Source organism: Talpa occidentalis, unplaced genomic scaffold, assembly GCF_014898055.3.
Source record: "Talpa occidentalis isolate TD23 unplaced genomic scaffold, MPIMG_talOcc4v2.1 talOcc4.4, whole genome shotgun sequence".
Lineage (NCBI taxonomy): Eukaryota > Metazoa > Chordata > Mammalia > Eulipotyphla > Talpidae > Talpa > Talpa occidentalis.
In genome coordinates, this window is record NW_023604295.1 from 118986370 (window position 1) to 119011046 (window position 24677).

General features: G+C 39.1%; 1 protein-coding gene across 3 annotated transcripts in view; it reads left to right on the plus strand.

The window, feature by feature from the left end:
• The window catches only part of PSD3 (pleckstrin and Sec7 domain containing 3), a 507571-nt gene that overhangs the window by 130185 nt on the left and 352709 nt on the right, over window positions 1–24677 (plus strand). Inside the window, exon 1 of one of the 3 annotated variants that reach the window (XM_037526196.2) lies at window positions 7205–7257. The exons of the other annotated variants lie outside the window; for them this stretch is intronic. Within the exon in view, the coding sequence (XP_037382093.1) occupies window positions 7237–7257 (21 nt within the window). The 5' untranslated portion in view covers window positions 7205–7236. Of the gene's footprint in view, window positions 1–7204; window positions 7258–24677 lie in introns of those variants that run through there. 3 annotated transcript variants of the gene reach the window in all.

Genomic DNA, 24677 nt, shown 5'->3' on the forward strand with positions numbered 1-24677 from the left:
CAACCTAACCTAACTAAGAGCCTTAAAGCAAGGCTGAGAGGGAGCCCAGGAAAAAAGAAATGAGAGAATGAATCCTAGGGAGGCCACGCAGGTGACGGTAAAGGACAGGACAGAAACAGTACAAGAGAGAAAGGAAACAGGAGAAATGAAGAGAGGGTTAAAACCTGTCCTGATTTTTACCTTTAAGCCTTGTCACTACAGAGATCCTTCAACTGCAACAGAAACACTGTGTTAGAGAGCATAAAAATGAAACTTTGAAAAGCAGAAGAAATAGAAAGAAACATGTCATTTTTTTGTAAGATAGCCATTCTAGAATCAATCATTCACTAGAAATGCTAACAGTGCAGCCAGTATAAACCAGTATTTCCAGAACGGGCACTTTCCCGTGTAAACCACAAATGAGGAAAAAAACAGTGAGTAAACAGCCTTGTATATTTCTATCTAATAAGCAGCTTTTCAAAATCACATAAATAGTCTTTTTTTCTGAACAAAATAGATTTGAAGATAGACCCCTATTGTATGTGTGTGTGAATGTATGTGACATCTATGTGGCATTTTTACCAAATAATACATTTTAGGCCATTAAAGTAGCTCTTCTTCTTAGTGTTAATGGCTTCAGAGGTTCTTTAGCAGCAACATGGACATAATCAACTTATAGTCACAACAAAACACAATAAAGTTTTACATTGACAGGTTGAGTATCCATGAACTACAAAGTACTAACACTTTCTTTGGAAAGATTTTCTTACCTGAAAAAAATTCAGTAGCAGATCAATATAGCTTAAATTACACAATAAATCAACTTGACTTTCAGTTTTGTTTCTACATATTATATTTAGCATGTAAACACAAGGGAGAGATAAACAACATCTTACTGATGAGGAGGAGTTATGTGTGTGCATGCATCTGATGGTTTGGGGCTGGTGTAAGAGGATGAAAGTTGATTTCTTTAAAATATTCGACAAATATTAATGTCTTTTATATACGGTGAAAGAATTTTTACTTGTAATTCATTTGACAATGAAAGATAGTGATGGCAGTAAAATGACGAGAGAGGACTGCCTGGCTGCCGGTTGGCAGCCTCCATGTGCCTGAACATCTCATTCCCAAGTCCTGAGTGACAGGAGGGACTCTTCTAGAAAGGAGATCACTTGTCCAAAATAAGATTATGGGAGGTGTTTAATTAGGAAAATTTGGAGTAATTTTAAGTAAAATATTATGCTGCATTTATTCAAACAATTATCTTGCATGCCATGGCAAGAGTCTATAGCAATGTTTCAAATATGTAAAATAAGGAAATTAAATTAGGTAATGTTTAATGTCCCTTATAGTTCTGTGAATCTAAGTCATTTGCTTGTGACTTTGTTTTTCTACCATTATTTAGTTAAAGCAGAGAAAAGAATTTATCATCAGAATGTTCCCGGCTTTCCTCAGTAGCACCAAATTGCATTGTGATGAGTCTAGAACTTTCAATCAAAATCACCTTATAGGAGAATTTTCAGTCCATTTATTTGTTGGGGAGGGTGGAAATAGCCTCACCCACCTATGTGCTTAGTACTTTTTCAGATTGTTCCTGACTTCATTGTGTCAGAAGATTTAGCTTTAGCGATTTGCCACTGTGAACAATGGTGAAAATAAAAACTATTTTTAATTGAAACTTCTTTAAATTCCCCAAACCTGGAATTTTGCAATTGGGAAGGACAATCTTTCCCATTCATAGGAAAGGAAATGGAGGTCTGAGAAGGGAGCATCTCATCCAGTAAGACATTGTGTGAGCTGGGGCCCTGACTCCTGAGCCGCAGTGAACATGTTGGAATCCCTGGAGTCATCTTCATTGCCTCCTGCATGACTCCCTGCGGAGCAGAAGGGTTACTATGTTGTGCTGTCTGTCCTCTTGGAGAAAAGCCAGGCGACTGTAACAATTTGAACACACAGCATTGGTAATTTCCACAGGTCATTTCAACTCTGGGAAAAAATACTATTTCAGCAAAGAAATGTTTTATGTGGAATCCCCCTTCAATACAAAATACTGCTTTTGAAACAATTCCTTTTCATTTGTTGAATTAATTTGGAAAAGTGAGGTTTTTTTTAGAGAAATAGGGACTTTTTCCCAAATATTTTCAGCAATTATTTTGATGGTGAAGCATTTACTGGTGAAGTAGGAGGTTTTCAAGTGTGAGATAGAAAAGTAGCTGTCGCTATGCAAAGATTTGATTTATGATATAATGATTGAGTGAGTACACAGTAGTACTGTGCTAAAAAGTTCTGTACTTTCAGAAAAATAAGCAAGTGCAATCACATGGTAAGATTGGGCCAAACTTTCATTTTTCTCATTTACTCTCTTTCTCCTTTGTGCCAAACCCGGTGTGAAGCAGCTCTGTCCAATAGAAATCTTGGCAGTGATAAAAATGTTCTTTATTGCACCATCTAAATATAGTAGTCATTAGCCAGGAGTGGCTAATTAGCCAGGAATGAAATGCGCCTAGTGAGACCAAGAAACTGAATTTTAATTAATTTTAAGTTTAATTCATTTAAATTTAAGTATAAATGTCTACACACTGCTAGTAATTATCAAATTCGATGGCACAGGTATGAGGAATAGCAAATATGAAATGCTGCAGTCTTTATAATGTGTCAGTGGTAGAATGCATTGGATGTAGATGTAGGATTTTTTCCAGTGCTATCTGGATACTAACCTTTCAGAATCATCTTCAAACATCTGAATATACAGTAAAAGTGATTTTATCTATATCCAGAGAAACAATATACACATATATATATGTACTTAAATGTCCACGTAAAAATATGTGCACATAAAGTTATAATGAAAAACCAAAATACCAGTACTGAAACTGAGAAGTGTAAGAGGATTATAGAATGGTCTAATAGTTTCTGTACCAGGTGTACTTCCTTCTTTATCTGGATTTGGTGATGCTTATGGAATTTGTTAACTTTTAGAAATTTGTAATTGAGGGTCCTCCCTGGTGGCCTAGGGGTTAAGTCTTAGTGCTAAGACCAAGAAGGCCTGAGTTCTATTTCTGGCCAGGGAGCTCATATACGGCGCAGCAGACCTCTCCTGTCTCACCTGCTGCTCCCCTTAGCAGTGTATTGCAGTAGATCTGCCTCTTCTGCTCCCCACTGTCTCTCGTGAATTCTCTCAACCTCTGTACCTCTGGCCTACACCCCAGTTCTTCTATGCAAAAATGAATAAATATATCTTTTTTTTCAAATGTGTAATTGAAATGAACTTCTTTCCATTCTAAAAAAAATTCACTTTTGTACAAAACCCCCCAAATATTCCACAGTCTGGTATTTCAAATTGGCCTTAAGAAATAGTGAGGATTAATTGTATGCCTGAATAATGCATAAGAGAATTTCAAATTCCTTTTCATTTCTTCTTTTTTAATGTCTTGCTTACTTTATAGTAATTTCTTTTCCTTTCCACACTGCAAACATTAGGCTTCTGGGTAGAGTTAGGAGAGGCTTACGGTATTGGATGAATAGACACCACCCTATTCCTCTCCTAGGGTCTGCTGCTCCTCTGCTGACCTGCTAATCTCTTTCTCCTATCAACAAGGTGAATGTTTGTGTATTCTGATACTGAACTTGAGCACAGTTGTGATTCTTTCAGTTGAGTGCCTGGGATCTCTGGGAGCTAGAGTAACAGAAATGGGAATTTTTACCTTGTTTTTAATATTTCAAAAAATCTAGCAAAATATTTACACACAACACACATGCTGGGAAAATTAAATGTCATTCTTTGTTTGATTTGCTTCAGGCTTTATCAACTAAGAAGTGAAACTCTGGTTAATTTATGCTGATCAGAGTCTCCAGCAATTATACCTTACATTATTTAAGGTGGGAAAGATGAATGATTATTCAAGATATTTGATGTGCTTTGTAGGTAAAATCTGAACATATTTTGGATTCAGGGAGAAAATAAAAATTTTCCTTGTGATGAAAATGGTAAATCCATTTCTGTTGCTTGTATTTTGCTGTTGAATAAATACCTCGGCTTTTATTTATAAATGCTGGAAATTTTCTTTATGTTATTATATTACTATTATTAAATTTTGAAAAAACTTATTGAGGTAACATTGGTTTATCTGTGTATATTACATTATGTTCACACCAAAAGTCTGGTTTCCACCTATCATCTTACAAGTGACTGTGATTACCTGTTTTACCCACTCCCATCGCTTTTCACTACTAGTAATTTCTCTTCTGTTGTAAGAATCTAAGAGGTTGCTTTATTTCGTTTGCTCATTTCCTCATTATTTTCCCCAAATGAGTGAAATTATACAGTATTTGTCTTTCTCTGTCTGACTTATTTCACTTAGCATAATGCCCTCAAGGTCTATTCATGTTGTCAAAAATGGCAAGATTTTTTCTTTTTTCTTTTTTTTAAAGATTTATTTATTTATGGATTCAAGAACTGGGGTACAGGCCAGAGGTGTGTGTGTGTGTGGGGGGATAAGAGGATTCACCAGAGACAAAGCGGGAACAGAACAGAAGGATTGACTGAAATACACTGCTGAGGGGAGCAGTGGGTGAGTCAGGAGAGGTCTGCTGTGCCATGTGGGTAGCTCCCTGGCCATGGCTCAAACTTATGCTTCAGTGGCTGCAGATAACCTCATAGGTTGTGTCTTAACTCCTTGCGCCACCAGGGAGGCCAAGATTTTTCTTTTTTATAGCTGAGTAGTATTCCGTTGTGTAGTTATGCCATCTTGATTCATTCATGTGTTGATAGACATTTAGTTTGTTTCCATAACTTGGTTTTTGTAAATACTACTGCAATGAACATAAGGGAGACATATATATTTTTTGAATTAGCATTTTCATTTTTATTTTGGATAAATACCCAGAAATGAAATAGCTGGCTGTTATTCTTAATTTTCTGAGGACACTCCATATTGTTTTCCATAGTGGCTGCACCAGTTTACATTCCCAGCAACAGTGTAGGGTGATTAGCTTTTTGATCTATCTTCATTGACATTTTTTGTTTCTTGTCTTGTTTTTTTATTTATGCATACAAGAACTGGGGTGTAGGTCAGAGGTATGGGAGTGGGGGGTGAGAGGATTCACAGAGACAGAGTGGGGAACAGAACAGGCATATCTACTGAAATACACTGCTGAGGGGAACAGTGGGCAAGACAGAAGAGATCTATTGAACCATGTGGTTTAGCTCCCTGACTAGGGATTGAACTGGTGCCTCAGTGGCTGTGATAGCTTGATAGCACGGAGACTTTCACCCCTGGCCCAACAGGAAGGCTTAGTGTCTTGTCTTTTTGATAACAACCATCCTAATGGCTGTGAGGTTATATCTCATTGTGATTGCTATTTGACTTTTGAAATCCCCTTTTATCGAACATTTACTATAGGCTTGGAGATTTACATAATTGTAATGTTAATAATTCCACAAGGTATTATTACCCTCACTTTATAATTGAGACTCTGATTATAGGTTTCTATTTCAGGGTCTCTTAAGTAGCAAACTCATATAAATCTAGGACCACTCTGCCTCCAATAAAATATTTCATCTGGGTGTAGTTTTGTGTGGTTTTAGATTCAGTTCAAAATCCTTGACCTTCTTTACTTTTTGTGTTGTTGGTTAATCTTCCAGGTAAAGGTCACCAGGCTAGTGGCCAAACCCTACATTTACAAGTATATTTTGTACTTGGTCTTATTTCTGATTCTTTACCAACAAAATCATCAGACCCCCAAGGGCCAAGAAAGGCAGGGGATTATTGGGAATAGGCACACAGGGACTTCTTCTTTGGATATTTTGTTAGGGCCAGGGAAGACTCCATTAAGAGAAATATGCCCAAGTAACTGAGGTGCTTTAAAACCTACACAGCTGATCACACTCCTGCTCTGGCAGAAGCAGCATGGACTTCGATCATTTTTCAGAGGTTGGAATGGATTTTATTAAATGGAGGCACTCACTTATTCTGGTTCCTCCACTTGGTGCCACTAATTGACAGATAAATAGGACAGAGCAAAAGACTTATGTGTGTCCTGCATCCTGACTTGGTGGGTAGGCTCCTTGGGCCATCGAGGAACCTGATCCTCCAGGACCAACTCAAATCTAGCCATGTTAACCACTTTCCTTTATTTGAAGATCTTCAGCGGGTCACATGAAGCAAGATTAGTGTTTGGTAACGTTAAAGCTGTAACACAAACTTACCATATCGGCATGCAATTGGCTAAATGGGGTTCTACCTCCAGGTGCTCAGGTCTGGCACATGCACAGGTGAAGAAGCACTCTGGACTTGTAACAGATCTTACAGAGAGCCAACTAGTCCTTACAGTCCTTAGGTACCCCCGCCCTCCCTGTGCCAGGGGAGGGCGCTTTTCCAACCCCTGCCTCTCTCTGCCTGTCAACGGGAAGAGGAAAAAGGCTCCGGTCTGTGGCACTTTCAGTTGAAAAATGCAGTTTTTAAGTGAACCAGCCCCTGACACGCCCTAGACAAGTCTGCAGGATGGCCGAGAGGGGCTGCCTGTCCAGGTGGGCGCCAACTCGAGGGGAGAAGGACCACCACCGAGACGCCTCCCTGGCGCCGGGGACCTCGAGGGGCTGCGTGGGCACGTGTTCGGGACCCGCGTGAGACGGCGCCCTGCTTTTGATTCTCCACGCACGGTTGTCCCTGTGTGGGGAAGCCTTGGAAAGCGCCTTTCACTTTTCTTAGGGAGGGAAAACTGTTAGGGACGAAGACAAAGCAACAGGCAGGTTTCCGCTCTCCGGTTGGACGTGGGGCGAGGGCGAACGCGTGGTTCGTGGAGGTCGTGGAGGGCCAGGCGGTCAGCGGACAGCTCTGAGGGTTTGCTTGGGGACCCCCTCCGCCCCGGCTTCCCATCTCCCACCCGCTGGGCGCACTCCCGCCACCCGCTTCCTCCCCACCACCGGGAAGCCACGCCCTCCACCCCACCGCCCGCCTGCCCCGCCCCCGGCTGGCCCCGCCCCTGGCCCTCCGGCCCCGCCCCCGGCTCTCCGGCCCCGCCTCCCTCGGCCGCCGCCTTCGCTCTGACGTTAGTGGGGCCGCGCGGCCGGCGGCGCGCGGGGAGCCTCGCAGCCTCCGCTAGGGTGCGCGCGTCGCTGCCGCCCTCCGCGTCCCGGGAGGCGACAAAGAGCGCCGCGCCGGCCGCCCGCCCGCCCGCACTCGCGCCCGGAGGCTCTGCGCCCCGAGCGCCCGGCAGCCCGGCGGCCCGGCGGCGGCTTCGGCCGTGCGATGGAAGATGGAAGGAAGCAATGCCGCGGTGAGGCTCCAGAGCCTGGGACGGAGGGATTGTGGGCTCGCGGGGCGCACAGTCCGGTCGCGGGGCGCACAATCCGGTCGCGGGGCGCACCGTCCGATCGCGGGGTGCACCGTCCGATCGCGGGGTGCTTTGCTTTGTCGCTCCTGAGTCCCCCGGGGTCCCTGAGCCACTTGCGTTTGCGCTTTAACGTCAGGTCCTGGTCACTATTTTCCTTTTTGCTCTTTTCTTTCCTTGTGTTTGTTAGGAGCCGAGAAGGGTCAACTTTGCGGCGTTAAGGTTTAGGGGATTTAATTCAACCCTCCGTTTGGAAAATCTGAGACTCGGAAGGAGTGCCCGAGAACTCACTCTTGCTTCATGATCAAAAGAAGGAAAGCTTTATAGATCTAATGCGCCGATTTTTACTCTGCCAAGTCAGCTCTTGTATTCAGGGACTATCACGTTTCTGTAAGAAAGAAAAAGAAGAAAAAAAGCACAACAAACTTGCATTGAGTGAGCAAACAGACAAGGGAAGATAATTTCGTGTAATGTTCCCAGTAGCTTTTAAAGAGGTTTCAGTCATTCTGCTTTACATGCATTTAACTCTGTCTGCTGTTTTCAGCTGTACATTCTGGTTAATGACGTGCTGGGATTTTTTTAAAAACAGGCTTAATATTTAGAGAATGTAGATTGAGGATGTTGTAGGAGTTCTAAATAAATAAATGTTTACTTTTGCCGTTCCCCATGGACCTTAGAGGATGTTCAACACCCAGCTCGCACTAGGAGCATGAGGATTTTATGTTCCAGAGACTGGTTCGAAGAATCCAGGATTTCCACTCCAGAGTAATTGCGAGTGGCTTCAGGATTTATTGTAGGGATGCCAAAGATCTGGAAAATTAAGGGATTTTGGAACAGATGCTTCAGTTGATTATATACATGGGTTTTGCCAAGTCCAGTAACCAGACAGGATTTCTGCTGTCAAGGAGTTTGCTTTCTAGTAGGAGAGACTTCTGCACAGATTGTGATGGAGGAACCCAGGGGAAGGAAGGAGTGGTTCTAGCCCCAGGGCTTGGAAATCCTGGGAGAGCCGCTGGCCAGTAGAGATTAGACCTTACTGGGGAGGACTGGTTGACTTTTTGTCTATAGGGGAAAAGGATGTTCCCTGCTGAAGAAAAGGAAATAATACTTTCTATCCTCTTCCAAGTAGACCCAACCATCCTTTCTTTTCTTACAGTATTTGCAAATTAGGATATTTTCATTTAAAAAGTTATTGGATTACCATTCAGCTTTTAAAAATGCAATATGCTTAATGGAACCTGCAGTAACAGTGAAACGTCTGACACCCATCCAATTTTTACTGTCTGGATGCTTGTCCTTCCATAACTTTCTTATATCCATCCACAAATCATATAAAAAAATATGATTTTGTCTTGTTTGACAGTTCATTAATGGAAGCTTTTTTGTACCTAAAAGAGCAGAGTGATATTGTAGGAAACATGTAGAGTAGAAGGTAGGAGCACGTGATTTGTAGGTTTTGTCACTGACTAGTGGGTTTTTTTTGCCACTGTTATGGGCAAATCATGTAACCTCTGTAACTAAAGTTTCCTCCTCTGTAGGATGAGGGGATTGAAAATATGCTCTCTCAGAGGCTTCTAACTCTAGCATTTTATAACTTCAAGCCTAAACATGCACACGCACTCCTAACTTCACGCTACATATCTCTGTTTGTATATCTTATGAATGGTTCTGCACTCTAATCCTGGCCATTGAATATGGGAGAGAGATTAAAGGGGAAAAATTAGAATAACTTTATTTTAATGTGAAATCCCACTGTTGAATATTGTTTTTAAAATGCAAACATAAGGCAAAATCAGCTCATTTGAAAAGAAAAATTCCGAGATACTTTATATCAATGGCTCTCTTCCTTTTCTAAAACCTTTATATTTATGTTTGTTTGCTGACACTGATGAAAAATATGTGAGTGGGATTTAGCTTGGCATTACATTAAAAGATAAAACAAGACAAAAACCAAAGTGAAAAAACAAGTTTATGTCCAACACATTACTATATTTAGAGGTGATTTTTTTTCTTTAGAAATCCTGGAATCATTTATTATGCATTATTCAAAAATTAATTACCAGTGTGGTTATGGATTAATCTCTGTCTTGGATAAGAGGTGCCAAGGCAAAAACCGTGTGAATGTTAAAATGTGTATTGCTTTGGCCCCCGGACTGGTTTGTTTGAGTTTATCTGAGGTAACGTTGTCATTTGGCAATTATGAAAAGAGCATTTCTTTGGGCTGGGATTAGGTGAGTAGTGGACGATGATCCTTCCCAATTTTCAGAAATGAATTCAGGCTTAATTGAGGTTTAAGTAACCTCTGAAAAATAACTTGGTTATCGGTAAGTGACCTAAGTCACTTCCTTTAGCATGTGAATCAGGCTTATGGAAGGCAGGATGTCTAGTCTAATCTAAAATCACTGAAGCTTTGAGGGGTCTTAACATTTTGGGGTTCTTCTGCAGTCTGGGCCAAACACAAAGGTCATTGGCTTTCCTTTGATGAGAGTAGAGGTATTTTCGCTTTGAATCTGCCTCTCAGTTCTTTCCCAGTGAAACAAACCTACCCTTGTTATTGTCCGAGAATACAGGATCCAGATGAAATTCTCCAGGGGATTTGTTCACCACGTCCGTGTGGGGCCAGCTTGTGTTGTTTGTGATATCGTGTGCAAATGAGAGATTTGTTGGAAAATCTTTAAGCCATGGCATTGTTTTTTGAGAGTGTGTGTCCCTTTCTACCTTTTCTGTATTTCTGAGTTATAGGACCAGCTTCCAGAGACATTTTTCACGTGGTTTAAATTAAATATTATTAAGTAGTGTTATTTGACTGCAATGGTGTTGTCAACTACTGTTGCAGTTTAGAGTGGAGAAAAGGATAATTTGCAACATGTAGTTAACAAGTTATCTTAAATTCTAGTGATGAAATTTCCATGCCACATTCTAAAATAAGGTAGAACTCATAACATTAATATTGAATCTATAATGAATCTTTGCTTATGCTATCTTATTTATATAAAAATAGCACGTGTCCCTGCAGGCCTTGGTTTACACTGTGTCCAGAAGGTCAACGAACTGGGGCCTACTTGGTGCCAAGTGGGCAGTGACTTTGATGATACTACTGGTCACAGAGTTGGTGGCGCATTTTCTCTCTTGGGGATACCTGTGATGTAAGGGGTGGTGTCACAGGTTCTCTCCTTTTCCTCTGTATCAGAGCCAGACCCTGACCTCTCATTCCTGGCCGCTCATTTCTCTGGGCATGCTTACCGACATCACTCATCTGGCATGACATTTCCTTTTTGCTGGCCACAAATCATTGAGATGAATTAGAATAATCCGAACATGTGGATAGGCATTTTAATAAGTTTTTTCTTGGAGTTAGGGATTTCAGGTAAGTGGAAAAATGAACATTTTGGCCTGTGTCTGGGGCTCTTCTCTTACATAGTATTTTCATGTGGGTTGTCTGGAAAACATCATCATTTCCCATTAAGCTTCATCTTAGATCCTAATTTTGGAAAATACTTATTTTAAGTGATGTTGTTAGGCATGATGTACTGTAATAATCGCAGCTAATATGTATTGCATTTTGCATTCTTGCCAAGTACTTTAATATAGATCACGTCCTTTAGTCCCAGTGACAACCTCATGAGGTCTATACTGTCATTATCTCCCGTCTAAAGTCTGTAAAGTTTAAGTAATACTGCTAGTAATGGCAGAACTGCAATTTAAACTTAGGCAGTCCAGCGTTCTTAATCACCAGTCTGCTTTTTCTGTCCTCAAAGTTAGTATTGTGTGTTGTTGCAGAAACTGCATTTTGGACTCTAATAGGTTCTGTTGGTCTTAGAATCTGAAATTGAATGACTAATTCAGTAACAAACATTATTTTATTTATCTTAAATAGTGGAACCAGGACTGTTGATTGACTCAAGTGATGGAAATGATGTGATTTTCTTTAAAAAATAGAAGCAGTGTCTAAAAGGACCAGTATGAGACCACATGTAAGGGTTTCATATAGTTAGACATAATCAATGAGAATTCAGAGTAAAACAGATGAACAATTTAAAGCTGAATGTAAGGCTCACCTATTTTAACTTCCAATTATATCAGCTCATAGAAATGATCTAGACTTTTCTACAACTATGGAAGTTGACTCAGAGAAGCCTGCTTTCCCTTGTTATTTCTTCCCACGAGCTGGGACTTAGATTGTTGAGGAGTCTGAAACAATAAGGAGGAGGATGGGGAATGAGCAGAGGGCATTAATGAGAAGATCTGGTAGCAGCTGCTCCCTGTTTCTAGTGCCTTCTGTTCTCAGACTTTTGCTAAGAAAAAGTGAATTATAGAAATAGAGCAGCTTAGTTTTTCCTATGGCTATTTGGTCTGTAGACAAGGGAAGTAGAAAAATTAAATAGAAGCAGCTGTAACTTCTTTTGTTTGGTCTCCAGGAGATGATTGGTTAAGGGCCAGTGGAACTACTTTTCTCTCTGTAGGAACACTTACAGGCTTTTTTGAATTTCATTTTCAACAACTCTTATTCTCAAGGAGTTATTTGATAGGCACAATATAATTGAGCCCTGCACACTGAGGGGAGGGGAAATCTAGGTATAAGTGTGAGTGGCACAGACAATGCAATTAAATGATGGCTGCCTTGGTGATTATGTCTTCTAGCAAAATTTTATTGAGAAAATACTGAGAAATGGCAGCAGGCTGTGTGATTTTCCATAGCCTCTCCCCGAACCTGCCTTCACATCTCTAAAAGCTGCAAGTAGTGGGTGTTTAACGAAGCAAAATGTCTTGGGTATGAAACATTTGACTACCAAAGCTCCCTTTGGGCAGATGTATGTTTTTCCAATTCATTTCTTAAAACTTAAAAGATCTCAACATCATAAAACCCAAAAGTCAGTCTACAAAATAGGAAAAAAATACCATACACCCAACAAGGGGTTAGTCTCCAAAATTTACAAAGGGTTTACACAATCCAACAACAAAGAAACAAGCCACCCAATTTAAAAAATGGGCAAAGTACCTCAATTTACATTTCTCTAAAGAAGTTATTCAGATGCCTACAGACATATAAAAAAATGTTCAACATCACTTATAAGGGAAATGCAAATTAAAACCATCCTGAGATGCCACGTAACCCCTGTGAGAATTGCCCACATAAAGAGAGTGATTTTAACAAATGTAGGCAAGGCTGTTTTGAAAAAGGAACTCTCATTCACTATTGGTGGGAACGAAACTGATACTGCCTCTGTGGAAAATGATACGGAGATTTCTCAAAAATTTAAAATGGAAATTCCATCTGACCCAGCAATACTGCTACTAAGTATTATCCAAATTACATGAAAAATCTAATATGAAAAGGTCTATCTACACCAATGTACATGGCAGCATGTTTATAATGGCTCAATTATGGAACCAACCTAAGTGCCCTTCGATAGATGAATGGATAGAGAAACTGTAGGTCATATGTTCAATGGAATATTACACAGCTGTGAAGAAGGATGACATGATGGCATTTAGGACAAAATGAAATGGAACTTGAGGTGATTATGTTGTGTGAAATCAGTCAAAAAGCAAAAGATTTCAGATGGTTTCACTCATCTGTGGAATATAAATATCGAAAAATAATTGCACATAAACCATAGAAGGAATGAAAATTTGAACTTGGCAAAAAAGAAGATAATGGTTACAAAGGAGGGGTAGGGGAAAGGGGGAGTATGCAGATGGGACATGAGGATGGGTGGTTTGGTGAAGAGAAAAAAATAAACTGGGTATGTATTCTGGTGTAGTCTTTAGGACTATTTTAATTTTTTTGAAGATTTATTTATGCATACAAGACCTGGGGTACAGTCCAGAGGTGCAGGGGGTGAGAGGATTCACCAGAGACAGAGTGGGGAACAGAACAGGCAAGCTGACTGAAATATACTGTTGAGGGGAGCAGGGGGGCGAGTCAGTAGAGGTCTGCTGCTCCATGTGGGTATCTCCCTGGCCGGGGATCGAACTTGTGCTGCAGTGGCTGCGGACAGCTTCATACGTTGTGTCTCAACCCCTTGAGCCACCCGGGAGGCCCTAGAGATGACTTTAATAAACCTTTCTAAAGAAATGAAAAAGAAAAAAATTCATTTGTTAGCTCTAAAAGATCCTATCCAAAGCCTATCCCACCTGCTGATGCTTATTTCTCACTAAATGTCTCTATGTAGAAAAAATCTCATTGCTTTCCGTGGTCTAATATCTGTAAGTAAATCAGAGTAGAAACTGAAGTATAGGCATTATTATTCTGTTCGTTCACTCAGGAAATATTACGTACTTAACCACTTGCCTAGTCTATATTAGACTCAGAAAACCTTGTCCACTGACTGTGAGAAAACCTGCCAGAGGCACTTGGGTCATATTGCTGAGAGTCAGACCTAACCATCTATAAATACTGTCCCTAAGAACTCTGAAGTCACAAACTCATAGAATCAATGAAATTAGTCTAAATCATTAAGATTTTGTTTTTTAGAGACTAGTTCATGGGGAGATGGAATTCAGGAAATCCACTCCAGAATAATGAGTGGGTACAGGTATTATTATAGGGAAGCCAGAGATCTGGAAAATTAAGTGGGATTCTGGAACAGATGCTTCAGTTCATTAACTGAGACTGAATATATGCATAAGTTTTTGCCAAGTCCAGTAGCGCAGTGAGTAAAACATGATTCCTGCTGTCAAGGAGCTTGCTTTCTAGTAGGAGAGACTTCTGCACAGGTTGTGATGGAGGAACCCAGGAGAAGGAGTGGTTCTGGCCCCAGGGCTTGGAAGTCCTGGGAGAGCAGCTGGCCAGTAGAGAGTAGACCTTGCAGGGGAGGGGTTGGTTTGCTTTTTGTCTGTAGGGGGAAAGGATGTTCCCTGCTGAAGGAAAGGAAACGCTTAATAGAACTTCCTGCATAGTGGAAATATTTTATATATGTGTTGTTCACATAGTAGTCAGTAGTGCATATATTTCTTGAGAGCACTCAAAATGTTGCTAGTGAGAGTTTAGAACTGAATTTTAATTCCTTTTAATTTCAGTGAATAGCCCCATATATTGGCTGTTATACTGGACTGCACAATGTGAAAGTGAAAATGCCTTAATAGATGGCATTGGCTGTCCTGGGCAGTCCTTTCCATTTTACTATTTTGTTGCCCCTGGTATGCTTGCTGTGACTTGACTTTACTAAATTTTGCACATATTTACCCTACCATTTTGGATAAATACTAAAGCAGCAAGAGTGTGTAGTATGTGTGAAATCATGAGCGAATTCTCATGGGTAGGCCTCTTTTTCCAATTTTGAGTTTTGTAACTTGTGAAAACACAATGACATAAAGTCATAACAATGCAAAAATTAAACAGGAAGAGAAAGATTAACATATATACTGCATTAATTATGTAACAGGCACTACATGACACTGTGTGTGACCGTGTGTATGCATATATGTATTATACGTTCTTTATAATATAAGTGGTATCTGTTTTCAAGAGAATGAAATTGAAGCTTATTGGGGTTAAGTGGGATTCTTAAAAAAACTTTATTGAGATAAAATTTATATAACACACAAGTCAGTCTTTTAAAGTGTGATTTTCAGCAATGAATTGTATATTCAGCATCAGAGTTGACTTTAGAACATTTTCATCTCCCAAAAACAAACTTTGGACCCACTGTGGCCCCCATCTTTTGATCCAGGCAACCACTAATCTACTTTGTCTCTGCGTTTGTCTATTCTTCAAATAACATAAATGGAATTATGCTATATGTGGCTTTTTGTGACAGCTTTTTCATTTAGCATAATATTTTCAAAGCTAATCCATGTTGTAGCTTATATTAGTACCTCATTATTCATTGCTGAATAATATTTAATGGCTACTTTTTATTCATTTATCAGCAGGGTTTTCACTTTTAGCTAATTCTAATGCTGCTATGAACATTCATGTATAATTTTTGTGGTGATGTATGCTTTCATTTATATTGGGTATCTATCTGGGATTGGAATTACTGATGACATTGTAACTATGTTTGACACTTGGAGAAATTGGCAAATTGTATGTCCCAGGGGCTGAACTATTTATGTTCCCATAAGCTATATCTGAGAATTCCCATTTTTCCACATACTCATCAATACTTTTTTTCTCTTTTTTCATTACAGCCATTTTAGTGGATGTGAAGTGATAGTTCATTGTGGTATTGCATTTTCCTAATGGTGTTGTGCATCTTTTCACATGCTTGTTCCCTGTTTGTCTTTGGAGAAATGCAGCCTGAGTTCCTTTGCCCATTTTTAAATTATTGTCTTTTTTTATTGAATAGTAAAAGTTCTTTATATATTCTAGACACAAGATTCTTATCACTATGCTTTGCAACTATGCACACTTTTAGGTCCTCACAATTTTTTGCTAAAATCTGTTGGCAAAATGTTGAGTGGAATGAATATCATTCTTTTTGTTTATTTTTGGAAGGAAGGAGGGACTTAATCTTTTCGTACCTTGGAGAATTACAAAGTTTTGCGGATTTAAGACCCTTGTGTATAGTAAAAGGAAATTTTGAAGTAGTTTTTCTGGAGACTTTCATTTGTTGAAAATAGTGCTTTCATACTGGACTCAATAGAGAACCTTTTAAAAGGAAGACCCCTCTTGATCATTTAGATCCTGTGATTTTGTGATCTAAATAGTGTTTCCCAAACTTATTTATCACAGGAATCTCCTGGTGTTAGATTTCCAGGGCTGCCTGAAGGTTCTGGGTCAGTATTTTGAAGTGGCACTTTTCCTAATCACGCCATATCTTTAAGATCAGGAAGCTTGAGAACTGGTGCTAATCATGACTTTTTAGTGGTTTCCCCTAGAACTTAATTAGACTCTTTAGTGGGTGTGGTCTCCAGGTGACAAACATCCCTGGCTGAGGGTGATTACAAAGAACTGATCCGGCCTGTCTGACTGCTTGGCTTACCAAGCAACTGATCTTGAGCCCGCGCAACCCAAGTTCTTCACCCCTCCTCTCAGACAGTAGAGATGGTTACACCATAAAAATTAAGTCAGGTTCATGAACATGATCAAGTCTTCCCTCCTCCTTTCCTCATCTTTGAGATGTATTCAAATGCTGTATCCCTGAAGGTCTTGCATAGCACATAGATGTCCATGAAATCCAGTGGGGAGAAAAAGACGTGGAAAGGAAACTAGGTTGCATTTTATGTAATCTTCACACTTTGCTTGATTTGGGTGGTTTGTTCAGGGTCTCCTAAATGACTGGATAAATATGAGTTTGGGCCAATTCCTTGAATTGGGGGAGCGAGAGAGGCATTTGCCCGTCTTTCTCATAAAGGATATTGTGTCATGAAGAGGCAACCCAGCATAGTAGTTAGAGTGTGGCTTTGATTCTGAGGCTGATCTGTGTCCTGTGTCACCTTAGGTAAGTTATTTTAACATCTCTGTGGCTCGCTGCCTCCTTACCTCCTGGAATACCTCTCTACTGCTTAATGCTTGAGAATAGTGCCTGCAGTAGAGACAGTGAAACAGTGATGGACCTAATGTGACCTGAGTGGTAGGTTGTACTTACCTGAGTGGGAGGCACAATTATTTCCATTCTTAAGGTCACACAGCAATTAGACCATCAAACTAGCCTTTCTTGTACCCTACACTGTGATTGCCTGTAGGTATACAGTATGATGGCCAAGAGGAAAATTCTAGTAGTTTATATGGTACTTTGGCACATAAATTACTCAGTATATGTTCAGTTTATGAGTTGGACACCACAGACTATTAGTCCCTGAGGCCAGAAACTCTTCCAAGAATGTATGGACAAGGCACATCCTTCACATTCAGGCTGGTCTTGTGGTAGAGTAGACTTGCCAGACCCAGCATGGTTTCTGGCCTAATCTTTCTCTCCCTTTATCTCCCCTCTTTTGGTTTCATTATGTGTTGGAGGCGGCCACCCTGCGTAGTGAGCAGAAGGGCCTTGACCCGAGTCCCTAAGGCATGTGAAAACACATGTGTCTTGGAGGAAAACCTTTGAGTGACAGGCCTTGGTGTTGAGAGCCTGGAAAGTGACCTGCGTGGAGTCAGGCTTCTATATCTCCCCAGTCTGAGAATAACAAAATGGAGAGACCCTGCGCAGTGAGCAGAAGGGCCTTGACCCAAGTCTTTAAGGCATGTGAAAACATATGCATTTTGGAGGAAAACCTTTGGGTGACAGGACTTGGTATTGAGAGCCTGGAAGTGACCTGCGTACATCTTTACAGTTTGAGAATAACAAAAATAATGAGCAAACTTCTCAGACTCTGGCTAGGGGGCGATAAGATTATGTGTGTGAGAACTAACCACCTGGTACCCTACTGTCTGAAGTAAATAAATAATAGTAAGAAAATAGACTAATCATTCATACATGTTATCATTATATGGTATGCTTTGATGTTACACCTGCTGCAATTAAAATAGTGTATAATGAGCACTAAGACAATAAAGATTTATTGCATGCTGGACATGACAGTCCCCCATGTCTGATTTCCCTCCCTGTCATGTCCCAGGTTCGGACTCACTAGAAGTTCACAATTATGGGTTTTGCATTTTCTATTTTGAAGTAATCCTATTTCCCTTCCTGCCCTTCTTGTGATACCTTTAGAGCTCCAGGTATGTGGCTTTCTTATAAATGGGAACTTAGGACACAAAAGATAATAGTAGTGTATTCCTGTGAATTTCTTCATGCAGGTCTTAGCTTATGGCAGAGGCTTCTGATAGCAGTAGGTGAAGACACAGGCTGTGTTTGCCTGGTATAATGTAATCGTCTCAAAGGCCTGTTGCATTCATCCTTTTGGCTTGATCTAATTTTTTCATTCCTTTTGTTTTTTTCAAAAACATTTATTGAAGTAACATTGGTTTATGCCACTATATTGGTTTCAGGTTTATAGCATAAGATATTTTATTCACCACTAAAAGTCTAATTCCATCTTTCATTTTTCTATTCTTGATTCTTCTTTCCTTGTGTGGCTTATGTGACAGTTGATTGGCCCTTGCATCCTACTTGGGACAAATTATCTAATGAAACAGTGTAATATTCTAAAACTAGAACTTAAGTAAAGATATATATATATATTTAAAATATTTTTATCTAATTTTATTTACATATAAATGTTTATATATTTAAAAGAAGTTGATAACTTAAGAGTAATTAAAGTCAAGCACCTTAGAAGCATTATTGAAATAAATATATCTATGGTTATTCAGCCAGTGAGAAAATGTTTTAATTTGTAAATCCATCATGTAAAGAAAGTTCACAGGGGAGTTAAAAGGATAATGGGTATTTCTTGGTGTATACAGTCATATTAGCACTGTGAATCTTCATATATAACAATTATTTTACAAATTATATTTGGCCTGTAGTAAAAATAGCTGAAAAGTAAAATAATCTTATAGTTTAATGCCTTTTTCAAAAGCATTCCTTTTAGATTCATGGAAAAAATGCTTATTATACTCATATATAACAGTTTTGCATAATATTTAATTACACAATTTCAGTAGCAAACATAACTTGCACAAATCAGTTTGGGAGCAGGCACAACTGATTGTGGTCACCGTCAACTCAGTGATGGGAACAGAATTCCATGAGCTTGCCAGTCTGATTATCAGTTCTGAAAACCCAGTAATGATGGGCATTGCTAGGAGGCTTTGCAAGGTGACTTTTCCTCCTGGAATTGGCTAATTGGAGATTGGTTAAGAACTTCTGCTGTATATATAACTTCAGAAACAAAAGCAAATCTGATTGTCTATGTGAGAGTTAATATTACAAGGTAGAGAAATTAGAACACTATTTGTTTTAAAATCACTTTGGCTTTTTATTTTTTTATTTTTATTTTTTTTATTTTTTTTTAAATAATAAATTTTATTTTTATATTCCCCATACAATTGCAACCCCCCCATTCTGACCCCAATCCCTCCCCTCCCGCCCCTCACCCCTCAAAAAGTGTCTCTGGTTCATAGTTTTTTGTTGATTTTGATTTTCGCTTTCTTATAGTTATTCATTTTTCTGGTCCCTTATTTAAGTTTTCTAGATTCCTGCTATGAGTGAGACCATCCGGTATTTTTCTTTTTCTTTTTGGCTTATTTCGCTGAGCATGATCCCTTCCAGCGCCATCCATGTTGCTGCAAATTGCATGTGTTTATCTTTTTTGAATGCTGAGTAATATTCCATGGTGTATATGTACCACATCTTCTTGATCCAGTCATCTATTTTTGGGCATTTGGGCTGTTTCCAAAGCTTAGCTATTGTAAACAGTGCTGCTATAAACATAGGGGTGCAGGTGTTCTTTGGAATTGATGTTTCTGTGTCCTTTGGGTAAATACCTAGGAGTGGAATTGCTGGATCATATGGAAGCTCTATGTTTAGTAGGTCCAGAAATTACTTTGGCTTTTTATATGCTCACATCACTTCTGTTTGTGTACAAAATTACTCCTGAATAATTTATTTCTGCATCTAAATGTGTTTTGAAGTTATTTTGCTTTCCTCTTACCTGGAAGATTAAGTTCTTTTAAAATGTGGTTTATGAGGGCCTCCCTGGTGGCTCAGGGGTTGAGACGCAACCTATGAAGCTGTCCGCAGCCTCTGTAGCACGAGTTCGATCCCCAACCAGGGAGCTACACACATGGTGCAGCAGTCCTCTCTTGACTCACCCGCTGCTCCCCTCAGCAGTGTATTTCAGTAAATCTGCCTGTTCTGTTCCCCGCTCTGAAACCTCTCACCCCTCACACTTCTGGCCTGTACCCCATTTCTTGTATGCATAAATAAATAAATAAATCTTTTTTAAAAATGTGGTTTATGAAAATATGACTTACCAATGCCCCTCTGTTGAGTAGTGCATTGACACAGTAACAATTTTTATCTATCCCATTCTTGAGTCCAGAGGTTCTATGAAAATAGGTTACACCTAGATTTTATATATTATTAAAATGTTGAAGCACTTTGTACTTTGGGTCATAATTTCTCTATCATTTGAAGAAATCAAAGTCCATTATATTGGCCTGTCAACTTTCCTCTGCATTGGGAAGGGTATGCATGTTGTAACCAGTCTTTTCATTGTGCTCTGATGAAGCAAGATTGGGGTTTTGAGAAATCCTAGTACCTTTAGAGTGCTTTAGATCATCTTTCAGTTTAGAGAATGATTCTTCACTATTATTCAGGTTTTGTATGAGGTTAATTTAATTATCAAATTGAGCAGCTTTGTTTTTTCCACATTATCTGAATATGTGTATGCATGCATGCAAAGTACCCCATAGCTGCTTTAAAAGACTACAGTGTATTGCCGTAGATCATATGCTATTCTGCGTCTTTGTCATCTCTCACTCATTCATTCATTCATTCATTTATATATTCATTAAGCATTTATTTCTTGAGTGTCTCCTATGTAACAGGCATTATTTTAGGTGCTAGGGTACTGTGGTCAATAAAATAGGCTGAAGTTCTTGCTCTTTCCAGGTGAGACAGACTATGTGTCTGTGTAAATGTGTGTATGTAGTGCTTGGGGGAAAAATAAAACTAAGAAGGGAGATTAGGACTGGGCGAGGAATGGTAGTTGTAAATGGTATGACTGGGGGGTGAAAGACCTGAAGGAGTTGAAGGGAGTCATGTGCTTTATCTGGGAAAACTACACCCAGCAGTGGGGCAATACATGCAGCAAGTCTGAGGCCCGCTTGCTTCCCAGCTTTCATGGAAGACAAGGTTACTTTGAGGGAGAGAGTGAACAAGGAGAGCACACTCAGTTCCAGGAGGTTTTTAGGTCTTGTAGGCTATTTTAAGAGCTTTGACCTATACTTAGAGTAAGCAGAGAAACTGGTGAGAATTGCAGATAGAGAATGAGATGATCTAGCTTAGGTTTTATGGGGACATATTGCTTCTGTGTCTCTGAGAATAGACTTTCTGGGGAGGGGAGAAATAAGGAAACCAGTTAGGTGGCTGTTGTAGTAACAAAGGTGAGGGATGGTGGTGACATGGACCAAAGGGATATATTTTGAAGGAAGAATGGAAGAAATTTCCTGATTCAGTGCATGTGGGATGTGAGTGAGAGAAGTTAGTGTTGACTGCAAAATTTTTGATCTTTGCAGCTTGAAGGATGACATTGCATTAATTAGCATAGAACTGGTTTGTGGGGGATCTCAGTTTGGAGACGCCCAGTAAGCACTTGGATATACTAGTCTAGTTTTCAGAGGAAAGATGCGGCTAGATTTGGGGTTGTCAGAATATAGAGTCTGAGGGTGAGTGTCAATAGAAAAGAGATTGAGTCTCAGGAACCTGGCCTACTTCACACTGAGAAAAAGCAGCCAGTGAGGTTGGAGAAGTACGGGGAGAGTGTGGTGTTTTGGGAGTCCAGTTTCAAGGAGGATTCCCTGGTTGCGGGGGGAGGGGTGAGGAGAGGAAGGATTAGTGTCAAAATAAGGGGGGGTGCAATTTTATGGGGAATATAACCAAAATGAAAATGCATACATTGTGCAAAAAATGAAAAATGATGTAAGAATTATATAAAATATTAAAAAAAAAAGATCTGAACAGACACCTTACCAAAGAAGACCTACAAATGGCAAATAAGCATGGAAAAGAAGCTTCTGTGTCATCAGGGCATTGCAAATTAAAACAGCAATAAGATATTACTACACACTTATTAAAGTGACTAAAATCTAAAACACTAACGCCAACAAATACTGGTAAGGATATGTTGCAATTCTCATTCATTGTTGGTAGGAGTGAAAAAAGGTACAGTCACTTTGGAAGGCAACTGGGCAGTTTCTTACAAAACTAGACATTTTTGACCATATAATCCAGCAATTGTGCTTCTTGGAATTTATCCAAATAAGGTGAAAAATTACTGCATTTTCCAACGTGTCTACAACATTGTATATGCTTAATAAATAAATATGTTTTTTTTTTGAAAGTGAAAGCAAAGGGCTTTATTTAAAATGTGTCAGTCACTGTCAACTGCTGGTAACAGAATCTTTGATGATCTTTGTTCTGGTTCTCATTCTAACCAAACTGTCACTAATAATTATTTAGAAACTTATAGTCATATAAAAATGATTGTTCAAGACTGGGTGTCAGACTTCAGTGTATATGAACATCTTTTCTTTTTCTTTTTTTTTCTTGACTTTTTATAACTTTTGTACAATTTATGAAATTTCCTTTATTAAATTGTTTCTAAATGTTTTGGAGATATATATCCAAACATATTTATTTTTATATCTACAAATTAATTGTATAAAAATATGTATATATAAATATGATGGTTATCCTTAAGTTGACACAAGTTTATTTATTTTTTCATTTTAAAACAGCATATTTTATTTTTTTTGTTTTTTTCTATATTTTTTTATAATGAATTTTATTTTTATATTCCCCATACAATTGCAACCCCCTTATTTTGACCCCAATCCCTCCCCTCCCCCCACCCCACCTCCCATAGAGTGTCTCTGGTTCATAGTTGTTTGTTGATTTTGATTTTTACTTTCTTATAGTTATTCATTTTCCTGGTCGCTTATTTAAGTTTTCTAGATTCCTGCTATGAGTGAGACCATCCGGTATTTTTCTTTTTTCTTTCTGGCTTATTTCTCTGAGCATGATCCCTTTCAGCGCCATCCATGTTGCTGCAAATTGCATGTTTTTATCTTTTTTCAATGCTGAGTATTCCTTGGTGTATATGTACCATATCTTCTTGATCCAGTCATCTATTTTTGGACATTTGGGTTGTTTCCAAAGCTTAGCTATTGTAAACAGTGCTGCTATAAACATAGGGGTGCAGGTGCTCTTTGGAATTGATGTTTTTTCTGTGTCCTTTGGGTAAATACCTAGGAGTGGAATTGCTGGATCATATGGAAGCTCTATGTTTAGTAGGTCAAGAAATCTCCACACAGCTCTCCAAAGTGGTTGGACCAGTTTGCACTCCCACCAACAGTGCAGGAGAGTTCCTTTTTCTCCACATCCTCACCAACATTTGTTGTTGCTAGTTTTTTTAATATGTGCCATTCTCACTGGTGTAAGATGGTATCTCATGGTAGTTTTGATTTGCATTTCCCTGATTACAAGTGATGTTGAACATTTTTTCATATGCCTGTTGGCCATTTGCATTTCCTCTTCAGAGAAGTTTCTTTTTAACTCTTCTGCCCATTTTTTGACAGGATTATTTTCTTTGTTGTTGAGTCTCATCAGCTCTTTTCAGATTTTTGTGATCAGTCCTTTATCATTAGTGTTGTGTGCAAAAATGTTCTCCCAGTTGGTGGTGTTTCTCTTTGTTTTTGTTATTGTCTCTTTTGCTGTGCAGAAGCTCTTTAATTTGATGTAGTCCCAGCTGTTTATCTTTGCCTTCACTATCACTGCTTTGGGTGATGTGTCTATAAAGATGTCTTTGCTGTGCATATCACATAGTGTTTCGCCTATATTTCCTTCTATGTATTTTATGGTTTCAGGTCTTATGTCTAGTTCTTTAATCCATTTTGAGTTGGTTTTTGTGTATGGTGTGAGGTAGTAGTCAAGCTTCATTCTTTTGCATGTAGCGGCCCAGTTTTCCCAGCACCATTTATTGAACAAACTTTCTTTGCTCCAATGCATATTCTTTTCTCCTTTGTCAAAGATTAGTTGACCATAAATCTGTGGGTTTATTTCTGGATTTTCTATTTTATTCCATCGGTCTGTGTGTCTGTTCTTGTTCCAATACCATGCAGTTTTGATGATTATGGCTTTGTAGTATAGTTTGAAGTCTGGGAGTGTGATGCCTCCATTCCCTTCCTTTTTTTTGGGGGGAGAGCTTTGGCTATTCGGGGTTTTTGGTGATTCCATATGAATTTCATCAATAATTGTTCTATTTCTTTGAAGAATGACATTGAAATTTTGATTGGAATAGCATTGAATCTGTATATTGCTTTTGGTAGGATGGCCATTTTAATAATGTTTATTCTTCCAATCCATGAGCAGGGGATGTCTTTCCATTTCTTTGTGTCTTCTTCTATTTCTTTTAACAGTGTTTTATAGTTTTCTTTGTATAGGTCCTTTACCTCTTTTGTTAGATTTATTCCCAAGTATTTGATTTTTTTTGTTTTCGATAATAAAAGGAATTTTTTTTTTTATTTCTTCTTCAGATTTATTGTTTGTGTATAGAAAGGCTACTGACTTGCGTGTTGATTTTGTATCCTGACACTTTACTGAACTGATTGATTGGTTGAATTTTTTTCAACTGTGGAGTTTTTGGGGTTCTCTATGTATATTATCATATCATCTGCAAATAGTGATAGTTTGACTTCTTCTTTTCCTATTTGGATTCCTTGTATGTATTTCTCTTGTCTTATTGCTCTGGCTAGGACTTCCAGTATTATATTGAAAAGCAGTGGTGAGAGTGGGTATCCTTGTCTTGTTCCA